The sequence below is a fragment of the Otolemur garnettii genome, unplaced genomic scaffold (genome assembly GCF_000181295.1).
Source record: "Otolemur garnettii isolate 467f Iridium unplaced genomic scaffold, OtoGar3 scaffold00079, whole genome shotgun sequence".
NCBI lineage: Eukaryota > Metazoa > Chordata > Mammalia > Primates > Galagidae > Otolemur > Otolemur garnettii.
The window spans coordinates 5,277,975-5,292,925 of NW_003852474.1; the positions used below are offsets into that span (position 1 = coordinate 5,277,975).

General features: G+C 37.7%; 1 protein-coding gene across 1 annotated transcript in view; it reads right to left on the reverse strand.

Annotated features, from left to right (window-relative positions):
• Window positions 1-14,951, reverse strand: part of IL18RAP (interleukin 18 receptor accessory protein) — a 33,959-nt gene that overhangs the window by 16,178 nt on the left and 2,830 nt on the right. The window contains exon 4 of the mRNA XM_003794350.3: window positions 1,906-2,053. Coding sequence (XP_003794398.2) covers window positions 1,906-2,053 — 148 coding nt within the window. The remainder of the gene's footprint in view (window positions 1-1,905; window positions 2,054-14,951) is intronic.

The following is a 14,951-nucleotide window of genomic DNA, read 5'->3' on the forward strand; positions in this document are numbered from 1 at the left end:
CAACCATATAGCGCCACCTTGGGCAACAGAGCAATAAGCCCCCAATTCCTTGTTAACTATGTCACCTTACTGCAATAAACAGTAAGTTTCTATTACCTTGAAATACAGGTAACCAGGTTACACCAACTCTAGCCCCCAGTTAAGGGGACCCCCCACCCCTCACCTGTACCAATCCAAATTCACCTTTACTAGTGAAATCATCAGCCACCAATGCAAACCCTCCTTTACTTCCTCCTTTACTAATGAAATTACCAACCACCAATGAAAAGTGTACTCGTATCCGACCCTACCCCTCTTTCTTTCTGTACTTCATAAAAACTGCCTTCACCCTGAGTTCGAGGCTCGTCCCAGGCTTGCATGCTGGGTGGGTCCAGACTGGTCTGTAATAAATCTCACCTTATGCCCTTTACATCGGAGCGAGTCTCGAGTTTGTCAGTTGGGGTTAATTTGGGAGGCTTTCTCGGACCCAACAGAGTAACAGTTCCATGAGAGGAACTGCCAAGTGTGGAACCATTAATCCACGAGTAACAGTCTTTTGCAATCTGTGAAAGGTGGATTTCAGTACCTTGAGTAGCAAAACCTTTGGAATAGTGAGAAAAATCCTCTGCTTGCAAAGATTGCAAGGAAAGCGTTATTTTTTGTTCCTCCATTAAGTAAATATCAAAGGAAAGTTCCTACAGTTAAAGAAATGATAAATTCTATCAGGAAAGATTTTGCAATTTTCTTCCTTTAAAAAGACCTTTAAGGGAATTAGCATCACAATCATTATTTTCCTCAAGCAGCTGCTAATAGTTTACATCTGTATTGGGCTTCCACACTTAAAGAGCCCATACCTGGAATTCTGAATCTTGACAATTACCATCTTTTGCCTAGAAAGAAAAGGGCTGGATAACAGGAAGAACAACGGCCCTTACCACGTTAAAAGTTATTTTGTTTGTATATAAAAAGGGGGGAAATGTAGCAGCCTGCATAGCCTATGGCTAGGAGTGAGTTATAAGAAATACCTGTAATGGAACACCTTGGTGAACAGGGCATGGAGAGAGATTTGGTTCTAACAAGCATGAGTGAGCTCATGAGATGAGAGCACTGGTGAATTGGCAGTCTCTACACCTGTGGTGTTGAGAGGCACGAGCTCAGCCTTATATTAGGCTGGAGGAGCAGGCAGTCAAGAGGCATGCACATTCTGTCACGGATCCACTTACTCTGACTCTGTCTCCTCTCCTGCCTGTAGAACCCCGGCATGGTGTCTCTGCTGAAGATTACCAAGCTCTGCTAAAGACTAAGAGCTATCTGTTCTAAGAAGACCTTTACTCTAAGATTCTCTCTGTCTCTCTCTCTCTCTCTCCAGCTAAAGTAGATAGCCCTCAAGCACCTACGAGAAACTGTTCCTGAGCAAGATAGCTTAGTGGTCCATGTCCAGAACCTACCTAAGCTGGGCCCGAGACCTGGCCAGCCACAGGCCCTGACAATGGGGCACAGACCTCAAACTATATCTGTAATATTTTGTTTCTTTGAAGGAAAAAAAAAATTTAAGCATGTGGAAAACCATTAACATGATTAATGTTAATGGTACTAGATATGTGGATGTGACTTAGTATTTCTGTGTGTGAAATATTTAATATATTTTTGATTTATCACAAAAGCAAACCAGAGACCAATTCACAAATGTACCCAACCTGTGATAATTTGAACATGGTTCAGAACTAAGCCTTCCCTGGGGGATGGGAACTGGGTTGGTGGGAAAATGGATGGTTGCCCACCATCAAGGCTTTTCACAACAGCAAGTATATGACTATTCTTTTTTTTGTTGCTGAAAGGAAAAAAATTACTAAGCTGAAAGAAAATAATTTTAATTTGACCAAGTGGGGTTAAGATCTCAAATCTTGAGACAAAAATCTCACTTACCAATGGTTATCACTTGAACAACAGATCTGACTGTCCATACACTTGCATTATCCGACTGAGTGTAGTCACAGACATACATGCCTTGGTGATAGTCATAAACTTCACCCACTACCAGTGGGTTGCTCCTTTGTTCAGAGAGTCTTCCATTCTAATGAAAAATAAGAAAATTAGACAACTTTCTTTAACCAGAGAATTTTTATTAAAGAAAAATATTATGAATCATACCTATAGAGAAACTTTACAAATGTGAGCCAGGAAGAGGAAGATCAGTCTGAGATTCAAGAATCCCATAATCTCTGAAGACATTGCATTAAAAAAAAAAAAACTACATTTGTAAGATTCTTATCTGAAAGAAGTATTTTCTTTTTTTCTCTCTCTTTTTTCTTTTACCTGAGACAGGGTTTTTCTCTGTCACCTGGGCTAGAGTGTAGTGGTGTCATCATAGCTCACCACAATCTGAAACTCCTTGACTCAAGCAATCTTCCTGCCTCAGTCTCCCAAGTATTTGGGACTACAGGCAGGAGCCACCATGCCTAATTTTTTTTAAAAAATATTTTGTAGAGATGTGGTTTCACTATGTAGACCAGCCTGGTCTTGGACTACTGACCTCAAATGATCCTTCTGTCTCTGCCTCACAAGGAGCATAATTATAGGAGGGAGCCACCATACCCAGCCAAGAGGCATTTTCTAATACAATTACATTATATAGAGAGATGAAGAAACTCTACATATATAACAAAGAGATAGCCTAGTATTTTTTTAGAACATGGTTCAAGTCCCTGAGAGTATTCTAGAAAGCTTGTAATGTTATAAGGGCTGAAATCCAAATTAGTTTTTTTTTAAATGCTTTTGTGTGTGTATTTTTTCTTGGAAAGTGACAGATTTTCATGTATAAGGGTAACACATAAAATTTCCTCTTTAAAGCTAATTCTAATAAAAGAATAAATTTTAGATAAAAGATATTAAGGGAAAAAAGTACACATAAATGTTATAAAGAATGACTAAAGACTGAGAAAATTATTTAATTCACAAACTCACAGCAGACCTGAAGTAAAGAGAGAACTAAATATAATTATCAATCAATTTTCCCATACTTAATATGCACCAGTGTCTCCCTCTTGTCTTTGAGAGAAAGTCTCAAATTCTTCACTGTCTGGTCTTGCAATCCTCCTCGGTCTCCCTTTCTGGTCTGCCAGTCTATCCACTGGCCATTCCCTAAGTAACCATGCTTGCTCCTGATCCCTGAATTTGCACATGTCTCCCACCACTTTTTTCCACTGGGTAGGTGGCTGCTCAAGAGCTAGCTCCTAAGGCAAGAAGTCATTGTGCCTCTCCTAGCAGAACTGGTCATGTCATGCTCCCAGGGCAGTGAGCACAAATCACTGTTGTGCAGAGCCCTACTGTAGTAATTAGGTGTTTATGTATCTCCTCCTCTGTGGTTATTGTGTCAAGCCTTTGTGTCAAGGCATCTAGTTGACCCTGACACACACAGAGATTACACATGGGTCCCTCAGCCTGGGCATGCAGGCCCTGACTGGTAAGCACCATGCACAGAGTGAGCAGAGAACACCCAGGCAGCCCTATCTCAGTTTGCATGACACAGGGACCCTCCCTCAAGTCTAATCAGAGCTTGGAAAAATTTGTAGGAATAAATCAATTGAAGGGAATATTAGGAATATTTGAAGCAAAGTATATACATAGGAAACAAGGCCAAGGTGAAAAGGCCGATGATTGACAATGTGTTTGATCTCTGTATCTCTAGAATTTAGCAAGTGGGAGGGCAAGAGTAAGCTCTGTGAAAATGATGAGTGACTAAATGAATGTGTGATTGAAAGGTTTTAAGGGAGGACAGTCACATAATCAGACATTTTAGAGAGATGACTAGAAGTGAGGTACAGAAGCTCATGTAAGCTTCAGCAAAGACTATCATAGTCACCTTGGTTGAATGATCACTACTGCTCCAATAATCACAGACCCCCTAAACTCCACATATAACAATGTTTCTATGGCACATACGCTTCCGGTTTCCAACTGAGAATACTAGGAGTTTCTTACCATTGTAGTTGAAAGAAAAGAGATAATCAAAACAAAGAAACAACAAAATAATAAGAGTATTATCTAGATGGATTATAGAATTCTTTCTCATGTGTCATTGCAGATGATCATCCAAAGGGTTCTCTGTCTAGGTTTTTATGGATTCTATTTCTTCCACTTTATAGATGAGGAAACAGAGGCTCTGGAGTTTGAGTGGTTTTTCTCTGTATGACAAAGCTGGTAAGTGGGGGCACTGAGAACCCAGTCTTTTCTGGTTCTGAGTTTCATATTCTGATTGAGGAATTTCCCTTCCTCTTTGCCTGCAAAATGTTAGAAGCAGGGATTCCCCTACTCTAAGTCTTTAGTGTGGTTCCTGTAGTACAGTAATTTGGCCAGGAGCCTGAGAGAATGGCCAGACTTGTCAGAGAGGGGCAGGAAGTTAGCAAAAGGACAAGAAGTGGGAACATACAAGGTCAGATATTTGTTAGGTGATCTCATGGATCAAGGATCAAGAGACCAAGGATCATGGATCAAGAACATTTCCAATGGAAGTTTGAAAGCTTGGTGGGTGTTGGGAGTGGGTGTAGTTCAAAGAGAAAACTTTAGAAAACACAGTACTAGCCTGTGAAGATCAGAATTTAAAGGGGGAAGTGTGTAGTAAATCACAGAAGAAAGTAACAGGACGCAGAGTGTCTTTGAGACTTCAGTTGAGTCACTGGGAAACATGGGCAACAACCACGTGGAACTGATTTTTTTTCCATAAAAAGATAAGGATGGTTTAGTGTGTATCTTAAGAGTTTATGACATGGAACTCAAAGGAAACATCAAAGAAAAGAAATTAGCCATTTATGGCAAAGATGATGGGAAACCTTTATACAGTATAATTACAGATGATCCAGTAGGAACAAGAGAGGCTAATGTAACTCCCTGCAGAACTCTTTATTTTGCTCATGTGTGAAGCACTTGTGAACAAAATGTGGAAGGAAGATCATCCACCAGTGTGAATCTGTCTAAATAGTGTCAATACATCCTCGGGAAAAACAAAACCTGTTGCATACCAAAAAAATAAAAATAAAAAAGGCTGAAGACACTAAAATGGACCTTTTTTTTTTTTTTTTTGAGACAGAGTCTCACTTTATCACCCTTGATAGAGTTCTGTATCATCCTAGTTCATAGCAACCTCAAACTCTTGGGTTCAAGCAACCCTCTTGCCTCAGTTTTTTCATTTCTAGTAGAGACAGGGTCCCACTCTTGCTTGAACTCTTGAGCTCAGGTAATCCACCTGCCTTGGCCTCCCAGAGTGCTAGGATTATAGACTGTGAGCCACAGTGCCCAGCCATTGAAAAAGGCTTTTAAAGGTATGTGTAAAGCAAAGAGAAGAATAAAGTTATTAACTACTAGGGGCAGTTATGACAATATCTCAATGAGCTCTTGTACTACTAGTCAATATAGCTGCTCCCAGGAGCATCATGCACATTATATTATACTGTCAGAATGGTGTTGCTTAGAGCTGGGCAATACAGTGGGGCTCCTAGCTGGGCCTGCTAGCCTGAGAGGACTTCCAGGATCTTCATTTCTAGTCCAATCCTCCCTGATGGACTTCAGGTTTTTTAAACATATATTATGGATTCATGAGTCTGGATTTACCTATATTACCTCTCTCCCAGTCCTAATTGAATTAACTTCTACTTATCTGGTAAATGATGAATGGTAAATTAGCAAACACTGAATATATTTTGAGCCAAAAATACCCAAAATATTATAGTCAATTTCTTTACACACCCCCAGTCAAAGCTTTTAATCTTTTTATTTTATGAAAATATCATTAGCATTTGCCACCTTTTTTTCTGTTCCCTGGATCAAGACTCACACTTGGCAAAAGTCAAATACATCAAGAGGTTCCCAGAAGATCATCTCACGTGATTAACCCATAGCTTTAATTCTAATCTAACTTGTAGAGATGAGGTTTTGCTCTCGCTCGGGCTGGTCTCAAACTCCTGCACTCAAGAGATTCCCCTGCCTCATTCTCCCACAGTGCTAGGATTATAGGCACAAGCCACTGCACCCCGTCCTAATCTGTCTAATTATACCACTCAAGAGCCCTCAGCTCCTGTCATGCTGCACCTTCATCATTCACTGCATATGCCCTTTGTTTTCCTGTTGACTTTGTTGCTCTTTCTTGGTAAGTAGAGCAGCACAATCTCTTGTCAACTATCAACTGAGAATATTTATACATAAATTTTGCACCAATATTTATATTATAATGGGAAAAGGGTACTTTATGGAAATTAATGAGATAGATGTGACTCTCCAGTGAAAGTATTTAATTATTTAACAAATGGTTTATGAACCCTTAGGAAAAGAAGTTATGGTTAATATCAGCCAGCTCACATTCACTAACAACAATCATATTAAAGTAATATCATTTTCCTTCATGGTTGAATGGTTAGACCAGAGGCTCAGGGGAATACAGCAGACAATATATCTTTTACTATAGTGAGTCATTTGGAAAATACTTTCATGATCTCTTTGTTAAACAAAAGATAGACATGGGCTGAACGATAGCACACTTAGTTAACCAAGTACCTTCTTAGTTAACTGGGTACCTTCTTAGTTAAATGAGCAGCAGTACACCCAAGTTGTAGATCAATCAATGGACCATAAGTGGTGAGAAGGATCACTGCCCTCCGTGCCAGCCTGTTCAGTAGTTTTATCAGGCACTTGGGTGAGCACATATTGCACAAGCTTACCTCATCTATGAGCCTCACATACTTGGGTGGGATGATTAATATGTTAGAATTCAAAATCAGAATTCCAATATCTTGACACATAAAATGATGTGCTAAAATCAACAAATTAAAATTTAATAGGAAGAAATTAGAACCATGAATATGGGTTACAAATTCTATTTGGTAAGCACAAAAGAGACATAGCAGGCTCAATTTTAGTTCTTGTGAAAAATACTTGCCTGCCAACTCAGAATAAATCAACCGTATAATGGGGCTGCTCCAATGCTAAAACCATTGCGGCTGCATTAATATTCTGCTCAGAGCAATGAAGAAAGTAGGTCCTCTGTTTTCAGGAGTGGATAGACAGCATGTGGGTTATTGTATTGAACAGGTGTTAAGAAGCTGTCCAGGACCCTGAGTGTTCTGACATGCTTATGGTGAGAGCAATGGAATGGTCTGATGTATCAACCTTGGAATTTTTAATATAACCTAGTTATCTTTATATCACACATGTTAAATTTGGGGTTTAGACAATCTCAACATGCTCACCAGTTCTCCATGGCATATAGGCTCACAGAATGCTAACAGGTGCCAGTTATAAGAACTATGTCAAAAAGAAAAGAGAAGTGGTGAGTCTAAGTGCAAAAATTCCATGGAACACAGGGCTCACAAACAAGTGAGCAGCCATGTCAGCATTGTGGCAAGTGAATGTGACATGAGTGAGACTATCTTAAACCACCAATAGACACATTATTCAGGGCACATATCCAAATAAGTGGTTGCAGCAGTGTTTTTGAAACCCACATCTTCTTGCTATAGACCAGAGGTGAGGCCTGAGGTCACATGCATGTTATTTTGAGGCCAATTTTGCTTATCTATGATGCTGGATTTTCATATTGTGAAAATTATGCATGGACCTACTTTTTTGCTCATCACCTTTTATCAGTGTTAGCATTTTCAATGTGTGGCCCAAGACAATTCTTCCAATGTGTGGCAGAAATAAGAGGTTGGACACCCTTGCTTCTAGAGCATCCTAAAAGAGATGTCCCTACTGCCCTTCATTATAATTTTCCTTGTGTCAAAGATCATAAAAATACCATTCCATTAAATGCAATTATCACTTATTTAGGGTAAAGTCTGCTTATGCCAATGCATTTCTAGAAATTAGGAAAATAGAGAAAATGTTCTTAGAAAAAATCACTTTAATTCTGACTTTTCAGTCATTAAATGTTGTAACTAAGAATTTCCAAGCATTGTCTCCTTGAGGCATCTCCAGGCCAGAAAGAAAGTACAGATCAACAATTAACTGCAGTGGAAACAGGTGGCCCCACCCAGCTCCAGCAACCAAGGGGCAACCCAACCTAGCCTCACAGCTCTGCTGCAAAACCAAATCCATACATATGTGTGGAGCATAGCCTCTGCCCCTGCCCAGGCTGAGTAGCAAGAACAGGGAGCTCATCTTTTATTGAAGCCCAGTGTGTGGCCCTGCCTGACTACAAATTCTAAACAATAGTAGCACCTAGCCAGGTAAAATGATCTTGACTAATCAAAGGTAATCTCAGATTCCAGACAGCAGCTGTGTCTGACCAGACAGTCCAGCCAGTGGTTTCATTGGACAATTGAGCATAGACAACAGCTACATTTGACTTCAGAGCATAGGTAGCAGCCATAATCAACCAGAAAACATGACAACATGATAACAAGTTCTTACATGGCGTTAGTACCAGCTGGCCCATCCAGGCTACACTAAACAGTGAAGGTCTATTACCACCAAAGAACATCTGCAAAGATCAGTAGATGTGGCTGTTTATTCAAATGTGCAGACATCAATGTATAGACATGAAGATTATCAGAAATGCAGGAAATAGGACATCATCAAAAGAAACTAATCTACAATAATGACACCTAAAGAACTGGAGACCTATGAAATGACTGACAAAGAATTCAGAAGAATAATCTTAAAGAACTATCAAAAAACATGAATAGAAAATCAAATTTTAGAAATAACACAATGAGAACTTGGAAAAAAAGAAACAATTACAAAACCAAATGAAAATCCTAGAGATAAATAAAATAATGATTTAACTGAAAAATACCAGTAGAAAGCTTTAATAGATGACTTAACCTTGCAGAAGAAAGAATTGGTGATTCTGAAGCTAGGAAATTTGATATCATCCAGCGAGAGAAGCAAAAAGTAAGAATAAAAAAAGAATGAAGAAGGCTTAGGGAAATTATACTACCAAGAAAAGTAAGATTCACATACACAACAGAAATTTTAAAAGAAGAAGAGAGAGAGAGAAAACCCATTATTTAAGAAAATTATGGCTAGAAATCTGGGGATAGACAATATTAAGTACAGGAAACTCAGATGTCCCCAGACAAATTCAACACCAACAAGGAATTCACCAAGACACAGTATAATTAAATTACCAAAAATCAAAGACAAAATACTGAAAGCAGTAAGAGATAAGAATTATAATATATTCAGGGAAGTACTAATATGACTATCAGTGCATTTCTCAGCAGTAACTGATAGGCCAGGAGAGAGTTGGATGAAGTGCTGAAGAGAAAATAAAAACCCAAAAACTCTTAACCAAAAACATTTTACCCAGTAAAGCTTTCAGAAATAAGGGAAAAGTAAAAAGTGTTCCAGATAAATAAAAGCTAAGGGAATTAATTGCCACTAGGTCTACTTTATAGAAATTGATAAAGGGAGTTCTGTAAGATTAAATGAAAGGCTTCTAATTAGTAATAAAACCAGAAACAATGATATTAGTAATACATAGCCATATTCAGAATTCTCTAGTACTATAAGTGTATAAAGCAATTTTACAGCTACTGTGATGGTTAAAAGACAATTGTAGCTATGATAAATTGTTAAAAGATACAAATAAAAAAATGTAGATTTTGAATAAAAATCATAAAAAGTTGAGGGGAAGAAGTGAAACTATAGTTTTTAGATGTGACTAAAGTTAAGTTGTTACACTTTAGTTACACTTAAGTTGTTAACTTAAAATTGCCTGTTATAAGAATAGAACGTTTTGTGTAAGTCTCATGGTAAACACAAAGCAAAAACTGGTAGTAGTTGCACAAATAGAAAAAGTAAAGATTCAAAGCACATTGAAAACCATCAAAACATAAAGACAGTAACAGCTGAATAAAGAAACAAAAAAACTGTGAAATATCCAGAAATTAAATTACAAAATGGCAGTACCAAATTCCTACCCCTCAATAATTACCTTGAATGGAAATGAATTAAATTCTCCAATCAAAAACATAAAAAGGACTGAATAGATATAGTTTACAAAAAACCTAACCATATTCTGCCCACGAGAGATTCACTTTACTACTTAGGATGCTTTGAAAGTGAGTATAAAGGTTTTAACAACAAATTAGATCAAGCAGAAGAAGGAATTACAGAGGTTAAAGACAGGGCTTTTGAATTCATTCAATCAAATGTAGAAAAAAAGAATTAAACAAAATGAACAATCTCTCAGAGAAATGTGGGACTAGATAAAGCAAGCAAATAAAAGAATCAGGTATCCTTGAGGGAGCAGAAGTGAAAGCAAAAAGCATGGAAAACCTATTTGAGGCACTAATTGAGGAAAACTTTTCAGATATCATAAGAGATTTAGATATCTGAATACAAGAATCTCATGAAACACCTGAAAGAGTTATGGCAAATAGAACATCATCAGGGCAGCACATAATCACAAGTCAAAGTGAAGGAGAAAATCCTATAAGCTGCCACAGGAAAGAAAAAGTAACTTACAAAAGAAAATCCATCAGACTAAATACAGAAGAAGAATACCTCAAAATAATAAAAAGCCATATATAACAAACCCACAGCCAACATGATACTGAATGGGGACATTAGCTTTCAGAACTGGAACAAGACAAGGATGCCACTGTCACAACTTCAATTCAGCATAGTACTGGAAATCCTAGCCCAAATCAATTAGGTAAGAGAAAGAACTAAAGGGCATCCAAATCAGGAAAGAGGAGGCCCAACTATCCCTGTTTGTGAATGATATGATCTTATATCTTGAAAACCCTAAAGACTCCACCAAAAGACTCTTAGAATTGCTAAACAAATTCAGTAAATTCTCCGGTTATATAATTATACAAATCAGAAGTGTTTCTATATACTAATAAGAGTCAAACCGAGAGTCAAATCAAGAACTCGGTAAGGTTTATAATAACTACAAAGAAAACAAAATACCGAAGAGTCCACTTACCCAGGAAGTGAAAGATTTCTACAAGAAGAACTAGAAATCACTGATGAAAGAAATCATAGATGACACAAACAAATGGAAAAACACATCATGCTCATGGATCAGAAGAATTAACATCGTTATAATGGCCACACTGCCCAAAGTGATTTACAGATTCAGTGCAATTCCCATCAAAATATTAACATTACTTTTCAAAAATCTAGAAAAAATAATCCTAAACTTCATATTAAACCAAAAATGAGCACAAATAGCCAAAGAAATCCTAAGCAAAAAGAACAAATCTAGAGGCATCACATTACCTGAGTTCTAATTATACTACAAGGCTATTGTGCAGTATCAGAGTATATGGTACTGGTATAAAAGTAGACACATTGACCAATGGAATAGAATAGAGAACCCAGAAATAAAATCACACAGCTATGATCAATTGATATTTGACAATCATACAGAAACATACACTGTGGAAAGGAGGCCTTATTCAGTAAACAATGTTGGGAAAACTGGATAGACACATCCAGAAGAAGAATGAAAGTGGACCCCTGTCTCTCACCAGATATAAAAATTAACTCAAGATGGTCCAAAGACTTAAATGTAAACCTGAACCCCTACAAATTCTAGAGGAAAACATAAGTAAAACTCTTCTGGGCATTAGTATATGGGCAAAAAATTATGACTATGACCCCAAAAGCAAATATAATACAGATGCAACAAAGATAAATAGGACTTAATTAAAGTAAAGATTTCTGCACAGCAAAGGAAATAATCAACAGAATAAAAACCCTATGGAATGGGAGAAGATATTTGCAAGTTACACATCTGTCAAAGGGCTAATATCCAGAAGCTACAAAGAATTCAACCAAATCAGCAAGAGAAAAAAAGAAAACCCTAAATAATCCCATAAAAGAGTGGCTAAAAGACTTGACAGATTTTTTTTTTTTTTTTTGAAGACAGAGTGCCATGGCATCACAGCTCACTGCAACAGCTCAAATTCTTGGGCTCAAGTGATCCTCCTGCCTCAGCCTCCCAAGTAGCTGGGACTACCAGTGCCTGCAACAACGCCCAGCTATTTTTTTGTTGCAGTTGTTATTGTTGTTTAGCTGGCCCAGGTGGGGTTCGAACCCACCCACTTTGGTGCATATGGCTGGCACCATAACCACTGTGCTATGGGCACCGAGCCAAAGACTTGACAGATTTTTTTCAAAAGAAGATATAAAAATAGCCAAAAAACACAAAAAAATTAACGTCACTAATTATCAGGGAAATACAAATTAAAACTGCAGAGAAATGATAACCTTACCCCTCCAGAATGGCCATTAACAACAATGCAGAAAACAAATGGTGAGGACGCTGTAAACTAGAATGCTCATACCCTGTTCATGGGGATGTAAACTAGAAGAACCACTATGATATTTTGTGGATATCCCTCAAAAACTAAAGTAGACCTGCCACTAGATTCATCAAACCCACTCCTGGACGTCTACCCAAAGGAAAAGAACTCATTTGATAAAACAGACACTTACATTCAAATGTTTATTGCAGCACAATGTATAATTGCAAAGATAAGGAATCAATCTAAGTGCCCAACAACTGATGAGTGGAAAAAGAAAATGTGATATATATATAACAAGCAGTAGAACCTCTGTAACTTCACCACCCAAGGGACTGTAGCAAACTGGTTAACCTACCAAGTTGATCAACATAAGGACCTAGGCCTGATGTACTGACACGTACATGTGGTACATATTTAGTATCTGAAAATTATGTCAACTTAAGGAGGTGGTCAATGTAGGAAGATGGTCAAGTATGGAGGCTCCCCTGTATAGGTACATATCACGGAGAACAACTCAGTCATAAAAAGGAATGAAATAACATCTTTTGCACCAAGTTAGGTGGAAATGGAGGTCATTATCCTAAGCAAAGTATCTTAGGAATGGAAAAGTAAATACTACGTGTTCTCACTTCTAAGTGGGAGCTAATGAGGTAACATATGGTCAGAAAGTGGTATAGTGGGCAGTGAACATTAAGAAGAGGAGAGCGTGGGAGTGATTGAGGGATAAAAATCTACCTATTGGGTACAATATACACTATTCTGGTGATGGGTACAGCAACATCTGATGTAACAAAAAATACTTGTAACCCCTAAACTTTTCTTAGAAATTAAAGTAAAGGATAAATATTAGGATGTGGAGAAAAGCGAACTCTTGTATATTTTTGGGGGGAGTGTTAGTATAGAAATTATTAAACTCTATGGTGGTTCCTCCAAAAACTAAAAAATAGAAATACTACATGATCCAGCAACGCCATGTTGGGAATTGGTATATATCTTTGGAATATATATTCTTTGGTATGTATCCATAGGAATTGAAATAAATATCTCAAAGGACTATCTGCCCTCCCATGTTCGTTGCAGGATTAGTCACAGAAGTTGAGATACGGAATTAACAGATGAGTGGATAAAGAAAATACATATAAATACATACACACTATAGCCGACTATTTAAAATTGCACACGAACTTTATGGACACCCTGACTATATTATTCACCCTTAAAAAGAAGGAAATTATCTCATTTGCAACAACATGATGAATGTAGAAGACATGAAGCTCAGGGAACTAAACCAGGTGCAGAAAGACAACTCCTATGTGGAATATTAAAAAGCTGAACTCCTAAAATTACAGACAAGAATAATGATGATCCGATGCTTGGCTGGGGGGAAGGATGGAGTGAATGGGGAGATGTTGGCCAAAGAGTACAAAGTCTCAGATAGACAGAAGAAATAAGTTGTAAAATCTATTTCTATAGCAGAGTAACTATAGCTAACATGTTGTATGTTTCAAATAACTAACAGATTTAGTTATTTGAACTAAATTTCAAATGTCTCACTACAGAAATAAGTGAGCAAGGTGATGTTTACTAGTTTGATTTAATCATCCCACATTGTACACATACATTGAAACCTCACATCATCATTGTAATTTTATACATTGTACCCTGTAAATGTAGGCTATGATTATTTGTTGACTAGAAAGAATTAAAAATAATAAAACAGTTGAAGAAAATTTAAAAAGAATCTCCAATTCTAAATTTTTGGATGTGCCTGTTAAAAATATTTTAGAACCCTCCAGAGACTCCCCTGGATTCTGGATTTATTTCATTTAGATATTCTGTGCATCTGGTATCCGTAGCCAGCAGTTTAATTTCAATAATACCATGTTCATCCTATCAACAAGTGTTAGCTTCATCTGTTCAGAGATCTTAAGTATGATCCACTTTCCGTACGAGAAACTGGGAGTTAACCTGAGGACAAGGACATGGGGGCGTATTCCCCACCTAATGTCATCACGTTTAGTGATATGCTATTGCCGTGAACTCTGTGACTTCCAGGATACCGTGTATGTGCATATGTGTAATTCATGAAACAGAATCCGAACCAGGACCTGTCCAAATCTGTATCAGAAGAGGTATAGTTTTAACAACAGCCACATTCACCCACTTTTCAAATAGCTGTCTGTTCCCCATTAAACATATGCTCATGTTCACAGTCAAAGTTTCAGAGAAGTGAAACAAAACTTCCTTTTGGTTTATATGAGCAATAGAGGCAGAGAGCTGGCAACTACAATGTGGCGTGTGCCATCTGAAAAGTGAAAAGACCTTTCATTTCAGGTATGCAATCATCAAAAACTCAAACATATTTTCATCGGAAATAACTGGGACGAGTCTGCTTTGTTGGTCTAGGAACAGCCCACCTAGACAGTGAGACATCTGTCACCCCAGACTACAGAGACTTTGAACCAAGGGAAGTGTTGTTTTTGAGAGAGAACAGAAAATAACACTGGCTTTTCTTACTAACCTCAGTTTAGAGGTAGTAAAATTAATGTTTGTTAGGTTAGGATTTCACTGAGGCTAGCATTCCCTCAGATGAGTCATTTTAAAATACAAATGTGAGATGACAGCCATGCCCTGTGTCCTGTCTGTGTAATTATTTGTGTAGCATGTGATGATGTCTGTCCCTCTACCATTACTATGTGTCAAGAATCAAGTGAAGGG